This window comes from Malaclemys terrapin, chromosome 15 (assembly GCF_027887155.1).
Source record: "Malaclemys terrapin pileata isolate rMalTer1 chromosome 15, rMalTer1.hap1, whole genome shotgun sequence".
NCBI classification, from domain to species: Eukaryota; Metazoa; Chordata; order Testudines; family Emydidae; genus Malaclemys; species Malaclemys terrapin.
Genome location: NC_071519.1, coordinates 768,283 through 785,693, shown reverse-complemented (window position 1 = coordinate 785,693; position 17,411 = coordinate 768,283). Strand labels below are relative to the sequence as shown.

Sequence of the window (17,411 nt, the reverse complement as noted above, 5' to 3'; positions counted from 1 at the left end):
GAGACATCCACACACAATGAGATAACATCTTCAGTGCACACCACAATGGAAACAAGCAACAGTGAGACAACCTCAGCAACATCCTCTCCACCGCCTACGGTGACCTTCTCTTCCACCCATAGCACCTTCTTGACTTCTGTCTCTCACACAACCCTTTCTGAAACCACCACCAATGAAACGACTCTGGCAACAACACTTTCTGCTCCAGCTTCAACAGCATTTACCAAGCGTGAAACAACATTGTCAACAACACCTTCTGCGTCCGCTACATCTGAGACATCCACTAGTGAGACAGTGGCAACAAGAGCTACTCACTCTGCAGTTGTATCAACATCTTCCAGGGAGATAACAACCAGTGTCTCTCTCTCAACACTACCTGAAACTTTCACCAGTGAGACAACCCTAACAACGACCTCTCTTCCCCCTACTTTTAGTGAATATACAAAAAGTGAGACTCCCATGGCAACCTCCCTACCGGTCCTGAGCACAGCCGAAATTTCCACAAGGGAGGAAAGTCTGACGACGGCTTCCCAGTCTACTCTGACAGCATCGTCCAGTGAAAGTCCCATGAGGACGACTGTCACACAACCAGCGGTCTCTGAATTCACCTCCAATGAGACAACCATGACATTGGTTCCTCCCCATCCAAATGGTACTGAATTTACAAGTACGGAGACTACCATGGCAAGCTCTCCTTCTCTTCCAATGACAGAGACATCCACACACAATGAGATAACATCTTCAGTGCACACCACAATGGAAACAAGCAACAGTGAGACAACCTCAGCAACATCCTCTCCACCGCCAACGGTGACCTTCTCTTCCACCCATAGCACCTTCTTGACTTCTGTCTCTCACACAACACTTTCTGAAACCACCACCAATGAAACGACTCTGGCAACAACACTTTCTGCTCCAGCTTCAACAGCATTTACCAAGCGTGAAACAACATTGTTAACAACACCTTCTGCGTCCGCTACATCTGAGACATCCACTAGTGAGACAGTGGCAACAAGAGCTACTCACTCTGCAATTGTATCAACACCTTCCAGGGAGATAACAACCAGTGTCTCTCTCTCAACACTACCTGAAACTTTCACCAGTGAGACAACCCTAACAACGACCTCTCTTCCCCCTACTTTTAGTGAATATACAAAAAGTGAGACTGCCATGGCAACCTCCCTACCGGTCCTGAGCACAGCCGAAATTTCCACAAGGGAGGAAAGTCTGACGACGGCTTCCCAGTCTACTCTGACAGCATCGTCCAGTGAAAGTCCCATGAGGACGACTGTCACACAACCAGCGGTCTCTGAATTCACCTCCAATGAGACAACCATGACTTTGGTTCCTCCCCATCCAACTGGTACTGAATTTACAAGTACGGAGACTACCAAGGCAAGCTCTCCTTCTTTTCCAATGACAGAGACATCCACACACAATGAGATAACATCTTCAGTGCACACCACAATGGAAACAAGCAACAGTGAGACAACCTCAGCAACATCCTCTCCACCGCCTACGGTGACCTTCTCTTCCACCCATAGCACCTTCTTGACTTCTGTCTCTCACACAACCCTTTCTGAAACCACCACCAATGAAACGACTCTGGCAACAACACTTTCTGCTCCAGCTTCAACAGCATTTACCAAGCGTGAAACAACATTGTCAACAACACCTTCTGCGTCCGCTACATCTGAGACATCCACTAGTGAGACAGTGGCAACAAGAGCTACTCACTCTGCAGTTGTATCAACATCTTCCAGGGAGATAACAACCAGTGTCTCTCTCTCAACACTACCTGAAACTTTCACCAGTGAGACAACCCTAACAACGACCTCTCTTCCCCCTACTTTTAGTGAATATACAAAAAGTGAGACTCCCATGGCAACCTCCCTACCGGTCCTGAGCACAGCCGAAATTTCCACAAGGGAGGAAAGTCTGACGACGGCTTCCCAGTCTACTCTGACAGCATCGTCCAGTGAAAGTCCCATGAGGACGACTGTCACACAACCAGCGGTCTCTGAATTCACCTCCAATGAGACAACCATGACATTGGTTCCTCCCCATCCAAATGGTACTGAATTTACAAGTACGGAGACTACCATGGCAAGCTCTCCTTCTCTTCCAATGACAGAGACATCCACACACAATGAGATAACATCTTCAGTGCACACCACAATGGAAACAAGCAACAGTGAGACAACCTCAGCAACATCCTCTCCACCGCCAACGGTGACCTTCTCTTCCACCCATAGCACCTTCTTGACTTCTGTCTCTCACACAACCCTTTCTGAAACCACCACCAATGAAACAACTCTGGCAACAACACTTTCTGCTCCAGCTTCAACAGCATTTACCAACCGTGAAACAACATTGTCAACAACACCCTCTGCGTCCGCTACATCTGAAACATCCACTAGTGAGACAGTGCCAACAAGAGCTACTCACCCTGCTGTTGTATCAACGTCTTCCAGGGAGATAACAACCAGTGTCTCTCTCTCAACACTACCTGAATCTTTCACCAGTGAGACAACCCTAACAACGACCTCTCTTCCCCCTACTTTTAGTGAATATACAAAAAGTGAGACTCCCATGGCAACCTCCCTACCGGTCCTGAGCACAGCCGAAATTTCCACAAGGGAGGAAAGTCTGACGACGGCTTCCCAGTCTACTCTGACAGCATCGTCCAGTGAAAGTCCCATGAGGACGACTGTCACACAACAAGCGGTCTCTGAATTCACCTCCAATGAGACAACCATGACATTGGTTCCTCCCCATCCAACTGGTACTAAATTTACAAGTACGGAGACTACCAAGGCAAGCTCTCCTTCTTTTCCAATGACAGAGACATCCACACACAATGAGATAACATCTTCAGTGCACACCACAATGGAAACAAGCAACAGTGAGACAACCTCAGCAACATCCTCTCCACCGCCAACGGTGACCTTCTCTTCCACCCATAACACCTTCTTGACTTCTGTCTCTCACACAACCCTTTCTGAAACCACCACCAATAAAACAAGTCTGGCAACAACACTTTCTGCTCCAGCTTCAACAGCATTTACCAACCGTGAAACAACATTGTCAACAACACCCTCTGCGTCCGCTACATCTGAAACATCCACTAGTGAGACAGTGGCAACAAGAGCTACTCACTCTGCTGTTGTATCAACGTCTTCCAGGGAGATAGCAACCAGTGTCTCTCTCTCAACACTACCTGAAACTTTCACCAGTGAGACAACCCTAACAACGACCTCTCTTCCCCCTACTTTTAGTGAATATACAAAAAGTGAGACTCCCATGGCAACCTCCTTTCCGGTCCTGAGCACAGCCGAAATTTCCACAAGGGAGGAAAGTCTGACGACGGCATCCCAGTCTACTCTGACAGCATCGTCCAGTGAAAGTCCCATGAGGACGACTGTCACACAACCAGCGGTCTCTGAATTCACCTCCAATGAGACAACCATGACATTGGTTCCTCCCCATCCAACTGGTACTGAATTTACAAGTACGGAGACTACCATGGCAGGCTCTCCTTCTCTTCCAATGACAGAGACATCCACACACAATGAGATAACATCTTCAGTGCACACCACAATGGAAACAAGCAACAGTGAGACAACCTCAGCAACATCCTCTCCACCGCCAACGGTGACCTTCTCTTCCACCCATAGCACCTTCTTGACTTCTGTCTCTCACACAACCCTTTCTGAAACCACCACCAATAAAACAAGTCTGGCAACAACACTTTCTGCTCCAGCTTCAACAGCATTTACCAACCGTGAAACAACATTGTCAACAACACCCCCTGCATCCGCTACATCTGAAACATCCACTAGTGAGACAGTGGCAACAAGAGCTACTCACTCTGCTGTTGTATCAACGTCTTCCAGGGAGATAGCAACCAGTGTCTCTCTCTCAACACTACCTGAAACTTTCACCAGTGAGACAACCCTAACAACGACTCTTCTTCCCCCTACATTTAGTGAATATACAAAAAGTGAGACTCCCAGGGCAACCTCTCTTCCGGTCCTGAGCACAGCCGAAATGTCCACAAGGGAGGAAAGTCTGACGACGGCTTCCCAGTCTACTGTGACAGCATCGTCCAGTGAAAGTCCCTTGAGGACGACTGTCACACAACCAGCGGTCTCTGAATTCACCTCCAATGAGACAACCATGACTTTGGTTCCTCCCCATCCAACTGGTACTGAATTTACAAGTACGGAGACTACCATGGCAAGCTCTCCTTCTTTTCCAATGACAGAGACATCCACACACAATGAGATAACATCTTCAGTGCACACCACAATGGAAACAAGCAACAGTGAGACAACCTCAGCAACATCCTCTCCACCGCCAACGGTGACCTTCTCTTCCACCCATAGCACCTTCTTGACTTCTGTCTCTCACACAACCCTTTCTGAAACCACCACCAATGAAACGACTCTGGCAACAACACTTTCTGCTCCAGCTTCAACAGCATTTACCAAGCGTGAAACAACATTGTCAACAACACCTTCTGCGTCCGCTACATCTGAGACATCCACTAGTGAGACAGTGGCAACAAGAGCTACTCACTCTGCAGTTGTATCAACATCTTCCAGGGAGATAACAACCAGTTTCTCTCTCTCAACACTACCTGAAACTTTCACCAGTGAGACAACCCTAACAACGACCTCTCTTCCCCCTACTTTTAGTGAATATACAAAAAGTGAGACTCCCATGGCAACCTCCCTACCGGTCCTGAGCACAGCCGAAATTTCCACAAGGGAGGAAAGTCTGACGACGGCTTCCCAGTCTACTCTGACAGCATCGTCCAGTGAAAGTCCCATGAGGACGACTGTCACACAACCAGCGGTCTCTGAATTCACCTCCAATGAGACAACCATGACATTGGTTCCTCCCCATCCAACTGGTACTGAATTTACAAGTACGGAGACTACCATGGCAGGCTCTCCTTCTCTTCCAATGACAGAGACATCCACACACAATGAGATAACATCTTCAGTGCACACCACAATGGAAACAAGCAACAGTGAGACAACCTTAGCAACATCCTCTCCACCGCCAACGATGACCTTCTCTTCCACCCATAGCACCTTCTTGACTTCTGTCTCTCACACAACCGTTTCTGAAACCACCACCAATGAAACGACTCTGGCAACAACAGTTTCTGCTCCAGCTTCAACAGAATTTACCAACCGTGAAACAACATTGTCAACAACACCCTCTGCGTCCGCTACATCTGAAACATCCACTAGTGAGACAGTGGCAACAAGAGCTACTCACTCTGCTGTTGTATCAACGTCTTCCAGGGAGATAGCAACCAGTGTCTCTCTCTCAACACTACCTGAAACTTTCACCAGTGAGACAACTCTAACAACGACTCTTCTTTCCCCTACATTTAGTGAATATACAAAAAGTGAGACTCCCAGGGCAACCTCCCTTCCGGTCCTAAGCACAGCAGAAATGTCCACAAGGGAGGAAAGTCTGACGACGGCTTCCCAGTCTACTGTGACAGCATCGTCCAGTGAAAGTCCCTTGAGGACGACTGTCACACAACCAGCGGTCTCTGAATTCACCTCCAATGAGACAACCATGACTTTGGTTCCTCCCCATCCAACTGGTACTGAATTTACAAGTACGGAGACTACCATGGCAAGCTCTCCTTCTCTTCCAATGACAGAGACATCCACACACAATGAGATAACATCTTCAGTGCACACCACAATGGAAACAAGCAACAGTGAGACAACCTCAGCAACATCCTCTCCACCGCCAACGGTGACCTTCTCTTCCACCCATAGCACCTTCTTGACTTCTGTCTCTCACACAACCCTTTCTGAAACCACCACCAATGAAACGACTCTGGCAACAACACTTTCTGCTCCAGCTTCAACAGCATTTACCAAGCGTGAAACAACATTGTCAACAACACCTTCTGCGTCCGCTACATCTGAGACATCCACTAGTGAGACAGTGGCAACAAGAGCTACTCACTCTGCAGTTGTATCAACATCTTCCAGGGAGATAACAACCAGTTTCTCTCTCTCAACACTACCTGAAACTTTCACCAGTGAGACAACCCTAACAACGACCTCTCTTCCCCCTACTTTTAGTGAATATACAAAAAGTGAGACTCCCATGGCAACCTCCCTACCGGTCCTGAGCACAGCCGAAATTTCCACAAGGGAGGAAAGTCTGACGACGGCTTCCCAGTCTACTCTGATAGCATCGTCCAGTGAAAGTCCCATGAGGACGACTGTCACACAACCAGCGGTCTCTGAATTCACCTCCAATGAGACAACCATGACATTGGTTCCTCCCCATCCAACTGGTACTGAATTTACAAGTACGGAGACTACCATGGCAGGCTCTCCTTCTCTTCCAATGACAGAGACATCCACACACAATGAGATAACATCTTCAGTGCACACCACAATGGAAACAAGCAACAGTGAGACAACCTCAGCAACATCCTCTCCACCGCCAACGATGACCTTCTCTTCCACCCATAGCACCTTCTTGACTTCTGTCTCTCACACAACCCTTTCTGAAACCACCACCAATGAAACGACTCTGGCAACAACAGTTTCTGCTCCAGCTTCAACAGAATTTACCAACCGTGAAACAACACTGTCAACAACACCTTCTGCGTCCGCTACATCTGAAACATCCACTAGTGAGACAGTGGCAACAAGAGCTACTCACTCTGCATTTCTATCAACGTCTTCCAGGGAGATAACAACCAGGGTCTCTCTCTCAACACTACCTGAAACTTTCACCAGTGAGACAACTCTAACAACGACTCTTCTTTCCCCTACATTTAGTGAATATACAAAAAGTGAGACTCCCAGGGCAACCTCCCTTCCGGTCCTAAGCACAGCCGAAATGTCCACAAGGGAGGAAAGTCTGACGACGGCTTCCCAGTCTACTGTGACAGCATCGTCCAGTGAAAGTCCCTTGAGGACGACTGTCACACAACCAGCGGTCTCTGAATTCACCTCCAATGAGACAACCATGACTTTGGTTCCTCCCCATCCAACTGGTACTGAATTTACAAGTACGGAGACTACCATGGCAGGCTCTCCTTCTCTTCCAATGACAGAGACATCCACACACAATGAGATAACATCTTCAGTGCACACCACAATGGAAACAAGCAACAGTGAGACAACCTCAGCAACATCCTCTCCACCGCCAACGATGACCTTCTCTTCCACCCATAGCACCTTCTTGACTTCTGTCTCTCACACAACCCTTTCTGAAACCACCACCAATAAAACAAGTCTGGCAACAACACTTTCTGCTCCAGCTTCAACAGCATTTACCAACCGTGAAACAACATTGTCAACAACACCCCCTGCGTCCGCTACATCTGAAACATCCACTAGTGAGACAGTGGCAACAAGAGCTACTCACTCTGCTGTTGTATCAACGTCTTCCAGGGAGATAGCAACCAGTGTCTCTCTCTCAACACTACCTGAAACTTTCACCAGTGAGACAACCCTAACAACGACTCTTCTTCCCCCTACATTTAGTGAATATACAAAAAGTGAGACTCCCAGGGCAACCTCCCTTCCGGTCCTGAGCACAGCCGAAATGTCCACAAGGGAGGAAAGTCTGACGACGGCTTCCCAGTCTACTCTGACAGCATCGTCCAGTGAAAGTCCCTTGAGGACGACTGTCACACAACCAGCGGTCTCTGAATTCACCTCCAATGAGACAACCATGACTTTGGTTCCTCCCCATCCAACTGGTACTGAATTTACAAGTACGGAGACTACCATGGCAGGCTCTCCTTCTCTTCCAATGACAGAGACATCCACACACAATGAGATAACATCTTCAGTGCACACCACAATGGAAACAAGCAACAGTGAGACAACCTTAGCAACATCCTCTCCACCGCCAACGATGACCTTCTCTTCCACCCATAGCACCTTCTTGACTTCTGTCTCTCACACAACCGTTTCTGAAACCACCACCAATGAAACGACTCTGGCAACAACAGTTTCTGCTCCAGCTTCAACAGAATTTACCAACCGTGAAACAACATTGTCAACAACACCCTCTGCGTCCGCTACATCTGAAACATCCACTAGTGAGACAGTGGCAACAAGAGCTACTCACTCTGCTGTTGTATCAACGTCTTCCAGGGAGATAGCAACCAGTGTCTCTCTCTCAACACTACCTGAAACTTTCACCAGTGAGACAACTCTAACAACGACTCTTCTTTCCCCTACATTTAGTGAATATACAAAAAGTGAGACTCCCAGGGCAACCTCCCTTCCGGTCCTAAGCACAGCAGAAATGTCCACAAGGGAGGAAAGTCTGACGACGGCTTCCCAGTCTACTCTGATAGCATCGTCCAGTGAAAGTCCCATGAGGACGACTGTCACACAACCAGCGGTCTCTGAATTCACCTCCAATGAGACAACCATGACATTGGTTCCTCCCCATCCAACTGGTACTGAATTTACAAGTACGGAGACTACCATGGCAGGCTCTCCTTCTCTTCCAATGACAGAGACATCCACACACAATGAGATAACATCTTCAGTGCACACCACAATGGAAACAAGCAACAGTGAGACAACCTCAGCAACATCCTCTCCACCGCCAACGATGACCTTCTCTTCCACCCATAGCACCTTCTTGACTTCTGTCTCTCACACAACCCTTTCTGAAACCACCACCAATGAAACGACTCTGGCAACAACAGTTTCTGCTCCAGCTTCAACAGAATTTACCAACCGTGAAACAACACTGTCAACAACACCTTCTGCGTCCGCTACATCTGAAACATCCACTAGTGAGACAGTGGCAACAAGAGCTACTCACTCTGCATTTCTATCAACGTCTTCCAGGGAGATAACAACCAGGGTCTCTCTCTCAACACTACCTGAAACTTTCACCAGTGAGACAACTCTAACAACGACTCTTCTTTCCCCTACATTTAGTGAATATACAAAAAGTGAGACTCCCAGGGCAACCTCCCTTCCGGTCCTAAGCACAGCCGAAATGTCCACAAGGGAGGAAAGTCTGACGACGGCTTCCCAGTCTACTGTGACAGCATCGTCCAGTGAAAGTCCCTTGAGGACGACTGTCACACAACCAGCCGTCTCTGAATTCACCTCCAATGAGACAACCATGACTTTGGTTCCTCCCCATCCAACTGGTACTGAATTTACAAGTACGGAGACTACCATGGCAAGCTCTCCTTCTTTTCCAATGACAGAGACATCCACACACAATGAGATAACATCTTCAGTGCACACCACAATGGAAACAAGCAACAGTGAGACAACCTCAGCAACATCCTCTCCACCGCCAACGGTGACCTTCTCTTCCACCCATAGCACCTTCTTGACTTCTGTCTCTCACACAACCCTTTCTGAAACCACCACCAATGAAACGACTCTGGCAACAACACTTTCTGCTCCAGCTTCAACAGCATTTACCAAGCGTGAAACAACATTGTCAACAACACCTTCTGCGTCCGCTACATCTGAGACATCCACTAGTGAGACAGTGGCAACAAGAGCTACTCCCTCTGCAATTGTATCAACATCTTCCAGGGAGATAACAACCAGTGTCTCTCTCTCAACACTACCTGAAACTTTCACCAGTGAGACAACCCTAACAACGACCTCTCTTCCCCCTACTTTTAGTGAATATACAAAAAGTGAGACTCCCAGGGCAACCTCCCTTCCGGTCCTGAGCACAGCCGAAATGTCCACAAGGGAGGAAAGTCTGACGACGGCTTCCCAGTCTACTGTGAGAGCATCGTCCAGTGAAAGTCCCTTGAGGACGACTGTCACACAACCAGCGGTCTCTGAATTCACCTCCAATGAGACAACCATGACATTGGTTCCTCCCCATCCAACTGGTACTGAATTTACAAGTACGGAGACTACCATGGCAAGCTCTCCTTCTCTTCCAATGACAGAGACATCCACACACAATGAGATAACATCTTCAGTGCACACCACAATGGAAACAAGCAACAGTGAGACAACCTCAGCAACATCCTCTCCACCGCCAACGGTGACCTTCTCTTCCACCCATAGCACCTTCTTGACTTCTGTCTCTCACACAACCTTTTCTGAAACCACCACCAATAAAACAAGTCTGGCAACAACACTTTCTGCTCCAGCTTCAACAGCATTTACCAAGCGTGAAACAACATTGTCAACAACACCCTCTCCATCCGCTACATCTGAAACATCCACTAGTGAGACAGTGGCAACAAGAGCTACTCACTCTGCTGTTGTATCAACGTCCTCCAGGGAGATAGCAACCAGTGTCTCTCTCTCAACACTACCTGAAACTTTCACCAGTGAGACAACCCTAACAACGACTCTTCTTCCCCCTACATTTAGTGAATATACAAAAAGTGAGACTCCCAGGGCAACCTCCCTTCCGGTCCTGAGCACAGCCGAAATGTCCACAAGGGAGGAAAGTCTGACGACGGCTTCCCAGTCTACTGTGACAGCATCGTCCAGTGAAAGTCCCTTGAGGACGACTGTCACACAACCAGCGGTCTCTGAATTCACCTCCAATGAGACAACCATGACTTTGGTTCCTCCCCATCCAACTGGTACTGAATTTACAAGTACGGAGACTACCATGGCAAGCTCTCCTTCTTTTCCAATGACAGAGACATCCACACACAATGAGATAACATCTTCAGTGCACACCACAATGGAAACAAGCAACAGTGAGACAACCTCAGCAACATCCTCTCCACCGCCAACGATGACCTTCTCTTCCACCCATAGCACCTTCTTGACTTCTGTCTCTCACACAACCCTTTCTGAAACCACCACCAATGAAACGACTCTGGCAACAACAGTTTCTGCTCCAGCTTCAACAGAATTTTCCAACCGTGAAACAACACTGTCAACAACACCTTCTGCGTCCACTACATCTGAAACATCCACTAGTGAGACAGTGCCAACAAGAGCTACTCACCCTGCTGTTGTATCAACGTCTTCCAGGGAGATAACAACCAGTGTCTCTCTCTCAACACTACCTGAAACTTTCACCAGTGAGACAACCCTAACAACGACCTCTCTTCCCCCTACTTTTAGTGAATATACAAAAAGTGAGACTCCCATGGCAACCTCCCTACCGGTCCTGAGCACAGCCGAAATTTCCACAAGGGAGGAAAGTCTGACGACGGCTTCCCAGTCTACTCTGACAGCATCGTCCAGTGAAAGTCCCATGAGGACGACTGTCACACAACCAGCGGTCTCTGAATTCACCTCCAATGAGAGAACCATGACATTGGTTCCTCCCCATCCAACTGGTACTGAATTTACAAGTACGGAGACTACCATGGCAAGCTCTCCTTCTCTTCCAATGACAGAGACATCCACACACAATGAGATAACATCTTCAGTGCACACCACAATGGAAACAAGCAACAGTGAGACAACCTCAGCAACATCCTCTCCACCGCCAACGGTGACCTTCTCTTCCACCCATAGCACCTTCTTGACTTCTGTCTCTCACACAACCCTTTCTGAAACCACCACCAATGAAACAACTCTGGCAACAACACTTTCTGCTCCAGCTTCAACAGCATTTAACAAGCGTGAAACAACATTGTCAACAACACCTTCTGCGTCTGCTACATCTGAGACATCCACTAGTGAGACAGTGGCAACAAGAGCTACTCACTCTGCAGTTGTATCAACGTCTTCCAGGGAGATAACAACCAGTGTCTCTCTCTCAACACTACCTGAAACTTTCACCAGTGAGACAACCCTAACAACGACCTCTCTTCCCCCTACTTTTAGTGAATATACAAAAAGTGAGACTCCCATGGCAATCTCCTTTCCGGTCCTGAGCACAGCCGAAATTTCCACAAGGGAGGAAAGTCTGACGACGGCTTCCCAGTCTACTCTGACAGCATGGTCCAGTGAAAGTCCCATGAGGACGACTGTCACACAACCAGCGGTCTCTGAATTCACCTCCAATGAGACAACCATGACATTGGTTCCTCCCCATCCAACTGGTACTGAATTTACAAGTACAGAGACTACCATGGCAAGCTCTCCTTCTCTTCCAATGACAGAGACATCCACACACAATGCGAAAACATCTTCAGTGCACACCGCAATGGAAACAAGCAACAGTGAGACAACCTCAGCAACATCCTCTCCACCGCCAACGGTGACCTTCTCTTCCACCCATAGCACCTTCTTGACTTCTGTCTCTCACACAACCCTTTCTGAAACCACCACGAATAAAACAACTCTGGCAACAACACTTTCTGCTCCAGCTTCAACAGCATTTACCAACCGTGAAATAACATTGTCAACAACACCCTCTGCGTCCGCTAGATCTGAAACATCCACTAGTGAGACAGTGGCAACAAGAGCTACTCACTCTGCTGTTGTATCAACGTCTTCCAGGGAGATAGCAACCAGTGTCTCTCTCTCAACACTACCTGAAACTTTCACCAGTGAGACAACCCTAACAACGACTCTTCTTCCCCCTACATTTAGTGAATATACAAAAAGTGAGACTCCCAGGGCAACCTCCCTTCCGGTCCTGAGCACAGCCGAAATGTCCACAAGGGAGGAAAGTCTGACGACGGCTTCCCAGTCTACTGTGAGATCATCGTCCAGTGAAAGTCCCTTGAGGACGACTGTCACACAACCAGCGGTCTCTGAATTTACCTCCAATGAGACAACCATGACTTTGGTTCCTCCCCATCCAACTGGTACTGAATTTATAAGTGCGGAGACTACCATGGCAAGCTCTCCTTCTCTTCCAATGACAGAGACATCCACACACAATGCGATAACATCTTCAGTGCACACCACAATGGAAACAAGCAACAGTGAGACAACCTCAGCAACATCCTCTCCACCGCCAACGGTGACCTTCTCTTCCACCCATAGCACCTTCTTGACTTCTGTCTCTCACACAACACTTTCTGAAACCACCACCAATGAAACGACTCTGGCAACAACACTTTCTGCTCCAGCTTCAACAGCATTTACCAAGCGTGAAACAACATTGTCAACAACACCTTCTGCGTCCGCTACATCTGAGACATCCACTAGTGAGACAGTGGCAACAAGAGCTACTCACTCTGCAATTGTATCAACATCTTCCAGGGAGATAACAACCAGTGTCTCTCTCTCAACACTACCTGAAACTTTCACCAGTGAGACAACCCTAACAACGACCTCTCTTCCCCCTACTTTTAGTGAATATACAAAAAGTGAGACTCCCATGGCAACCTCCCTACCGGTCCTGAGCACAGCCGAAATTTCCACAAGGGAGGAAAGTCTGACGACGGCTTCCCAGTCTACTCTGACAGCATCGTCCAGTGAAAGTCCCATGAGGACGACTGTCACACAACCAGCGGTCTCTGAATTCACCTCCAATGAGACAACCATGACATTGGTTCCTCCCCATCCAACTGGTACTGAATTTACAAGTACGGAGACTACCATGGCAAGCTCTCCTTCTCTTCCAATGACAGAGACATCCACACACAATGAGATAACATCTTCAGTGCACACCACAATGGAAACAAGCAACAGTGAGACAACCTCAGCAACATCCTCTCCACCGCCAACGGTGACCTTCTCTTCCACCCATAGCACCTTCTTGACTTCTGTCTCTCACACAACCCTTTCTGAAACCACCACCAATAAAACAAGTCTGGCAACAACACTTTCTGCTCCAGCTTCAACAGCATTTACCAACCGTGAAACAACATTGTCAACAACACCCTCTGCGTCCGCTACATCTGAAACATCCACTAGTGAGACAGTGGCAACAAGAGCTACTCACTCTGCTGTTGTATCAACGTCTTCCAGGGAGATAGCAACCAGTGTCTCTCTCTCAACACTACCTGAAACTTTCACCAGTGAGACAACCCTAACAACGACCTCTCTTCCCCCTACTTTGAGTGAATATACAAAAAGTGAGACTCCGATGGCAACCTCCTTTCCGGTCCTGAGCACAGCCGAAATTTCCACAAGGGAGGAAAGTCTGACGACGGCTTCCCAGTCTACTCTGACAGCATCGTCCAGTGAAAGTCCCTTGAGGACGACTGTCACACAACCAGCGGTCTCTGAATTCACCTCCAATGAGACAACCATGACTTTGGTTCCTCCCCATCCAACTGGTACTGAATTTACAAGTACGGAGACTACCATGGCAGGCTCTCCTTCTCTTCCAATGACAGAGACATCCACACACAATGAGATAACATCTTCAGTGCACACCACAATGGAAACAAGCAACAGTGAGACAACCTCAGCAACATCCTCTCCACCGCCAACGATGACCTTCTCTTCCACCCATAGCACCTTCTTGACTTCTGTCTCTCACACAACCCTTTCTGAAACCACCACCAATGAAACGACTCTGGCAACAACAGTTTCTGCTCCAGCTTCAACAGCATTTACCAAGCGTGAAACAACATTGTCAACAACACCTTCTGCGTCCGCTACATCTGAGACATCCACTAGTGAGACAGTGGCAACAAGAGCTACTCACTCTGCAGTTGTATCAACATCTTCCAGGGAGATAACAACCAGTGTCTCTCTCTCAACACTACCTGAAACTTTCACCAGTGAGACAACCCTATCAACGACTCTTCTTCCCCCTACTTTTAGTGAATATACAAAAAGTGAGACTCCCATGGCAACCTCCCTTCCGGTCCTGAGCACAGCCGAAATGTCCACAAGGGAGGAAAGTCTGACGACGGCTTCCCAGTCTACTGTGACAGCATCGTCCAGTGAAAGTCCCTTGAGGACGACTGTCACAGAACCAGCGGTCTCTGAATTCACCTCCAATGAGACAACCATGACATTGATTCCTCCCCATCCAACTGGTACTGAATTTACAAGTACGGAGACTACCCTGGCAAGCTCTCCTTCTCTTCCAATGACAGAGACATCCACACACAATGCGATAACATCTTCAGTGCACACCACAATGGAAACAAGCAACAGTGAGACAACCTCAGCAACATCCTCTCCACCGCCAACGGTGACCTTTTCTTCCACCCATAGCACCTTCTTGACTTCTGTCTCTCACAGAACCCTTTCTGAAACCACCACTAATGAAACAACTCTGGCAACAACAGTTTCTGCTCCAGCTTCAACAGCATTTACCAACCGTGAAACAACATTGTCAACAACACCTTCTGTTTCCACTACATCTGAAACATCCGTCAATGAGACATCCTTAACAACAGCTACTCGGTCTCCAGTTGTAACAACATCTTCTACTGAGAGTATCATAACGACAAACATGTCACACACAGCACTTCCTGAATTCCTTACCAGTGCGGCAGCTCCGATGACAACTCCTCCACATCAGACTTTTACAGAAATCTCAGGCAGTGAGACTACCATGGCAACTAGTTTTCCTTTACAAACTACAGCAAAATCTACCCATGTTGAGACCACAAGATCAACTACTGTTTCTGTACCTGTTACACTTGAAATCTCCACACTCGAGACAAACTCTACAATGGCCACCTCCCAACCAGCTCTGACCACCCCTTCCACTGGGAGCCCTTCAGTGACATCTCTCTCCCACACAACTGTGTCTGAGTCCACCAGAAAGGAGACAACTTTGGCAGGAAGTACTGTAAAGACAACTGAGCACCATTCAACCATAGCTGATGTCCCCACTAATGAAACAGCATTCACAACAAGTCTTCCTCAGCCAACAGCTACTGAATTCACAAGGTCTTCTACACTCTCTGTGACAGCTACAGCAGAAAGCTTCACCAGTGAGAGAAATTTGACAAAAGTCACATCCCAGCCAACTGTAGTCACATCTTCCACGGAGAGTACCACAATGATATCTGTGTCCCATACAACCGTACCTGAATTCACCAGCAATAAGACAACCGTGACATTGGCCCCTCTCCATCCAACTCGTACTGAATTCACAAATACTGAGAGTATAGCAGTAACAACTCTTTCTGTCCCTAACACAGAGGAATTCAGCAGCCGACAGACAACTTTGACAACAGTCTCTCCTCAGCCGACTGTGACCACATCTTCCACCGAGTCTACCATAAAGACAAAAGAGTCCTATCCAACCATATCCTCACCCACCACCAACGAGACCACCCTGGCAACAACAGTTTCCTACTCAAGTCCTCCGGCATCCACGCACAATGAGACACTGCCAGTAACAACCCATTTTGTTCCAAGTCCAACCAAATCCACCACCCGTGAGAAAACATTGGTGACGACAGTTTCTTTGCCTACCACCGCAGGGTCCACCTCCGGCATCTCTAGCACAATGATGACTTCAAAGCCAGCAACAAGTGAAGTGTCTTCTACAAGGTCAATGGCTCCTCCTCTTTCCATCTCAACAGGTTCTTCGGTTCCCACGAGGAAACCCAGCACCGTGACCAGCCATGTGACTCAGTCTCAGTCTAGCAGCACAAGTACTTCCATGACTGTGCCAACTAAAATCCCAGAGACAAGCAGCCACCCCGCAAACACCACTGGCACCACAACCACTGCGGGTGAGTTGTGGGTTTCTGTGGGGAGTGGGGTTCAACGAGAAAGATGGGGGCAGCAGATTGGGAGCCCTAGATTCTATTCCTGGCTCAGCCACTTACCAGCACTACGAGGCCCCTGATCTCAGTTGGGGCAGGTGCAGTGCCAGCACCATGGGGTCCTCATTACAGTTTGGGGCATGCAGGGGCTACTGTCACACACCAAAATGACATAATCCTTATCAGTGATTACCTGGGATATGAAGCAAATTCCTGGCTAGAAACTTGTGGCAAACCATTACCATTTCCCACACTCACCTCAGATGTGGCTGCATCTCAGTGCCAGGTAAGCGGTCCCTTTATAACCTGCTGCTGCACTCTAGAAGTGGCTGCATCTCAGCACCAGGTGAGGGGTCCCTGTGTAACCTGCTGCCACGCTCCAGAGGTGCCTGCATCTCAGCACTGGAGGACGGGTCCCTTTCAGGTTTATATCCTCATTCAGTCCCATTTCTCTCTTTGCTCCCCTGAAGTTCCCGCCATAACGCTGGAGCCCCTGAGGTGCCAGAACGGAGGGACGTTCCTTGCGAACAAGTGTCTCTGCCTGCCCGGATTTACAGGGGAGCTGTGCGAAACGGTGATGAACAACATCAATGTCGGTGAGTGGCTCTGGCCTCCCCCATCGCTCCGGGGGACCCTGTTGGACTGTCAGATCCCGAGCCTTAGCAGCTTGCTCCCAAGAGTTTGGTTCATGAACCCCTTTCCCGGGCTCACGGTCCCGTTGGCTGCATCGGCGACCCTAGTGGCTTTACTGGGGTGTTTGTTGCTGCGGCCCATGACTGACACTAGCCTTTTTTGCAACGGCACCACACAAGCCAACAATGTGATGTGGGTGCAAAAAAGGCTAATA

The 17,411-nt window shown here is 48.3% G+C and overlaps 3 protein-coding genes across 3 annotated transcripts in view; all 3 read left to right on the top strand.

Annotated features, from left to right (window-relative positions):
* The first annotated feature begins 1,414 nt into the window (after window positions 1–1,414).
* Window positions 1,415–5,821, top strand: LOC128823325 (uncharacterized). The gene is made up of 2 exons (XM_054005566.1): window positions 1,415–5,263; window positions 5,811–5,821. The coding sequence occupies exons 1-2, from the start codon at window positions 1,417–1,419 to the stop codon at window positions 5,819–5,821; spliced, it is 3,858 nt and encodes a 1,285-aa protein (XP_053861541.1). The 5' UTR covers window positions 1,415–1,416.
* Window positions 5,822–6,064: 243 nt separating this feature from the next.
* On the top strand, window positions 6,065–8,665 carry LOC128823324 (uncharacterized). Its single transcript, XM_054005565.1, has 2 exons — window positions 6,065–8,107; window positions 8,655–8,665. Exons 1-2 carry the CDS (start codon window positions 6,148–6,150, stop codon window positions 8,663–8,665), a joined length of 1,971 nt encoding a protein of 656 aa, XP_053861540.1. The 5' UTR covers window positions 6,065–6,147.
* A 362-nt stretch (window positions 8,666–9,027) lies between these two features.
* The window catches only part of LOC128823323 (mucin-3A-like), a 31,596-nt gene continuing 23,212 nt past the window's right edge, over window positions 9,028–17,411 (top strand). The window contains exons 1-2 of the mRNA XM_054005564.1: window positions 9,028–16,531; window positions 17,035–17,160. Of these exons, the coding sequence (XP_053861539.1) occupies window positions 9,028–16,531; window positions 17,035–17,160 (7,630 nt within the window). The remainder of the gene's footprint in view (window positions 16,532–17,034; window positions 17,161–17,411) is intronic.

What these genes read in the sequence shown, in the direction of transcription:
- LOC128823325 (XM_054005566.1), top strand. Translation starts at nt 1,417, where the DNA reads ATGACAGAGACATCCACACACAATGAGATAACATCTTCAGTGCACACC.
- LOC128823324 (XM_054005565.1), top strand. Translation starts at nt 6,148, where the DNA reads ATGGCAACCTCCCTACCGGTCCTGAGCACAGCCGAAATTTCCACAAGG.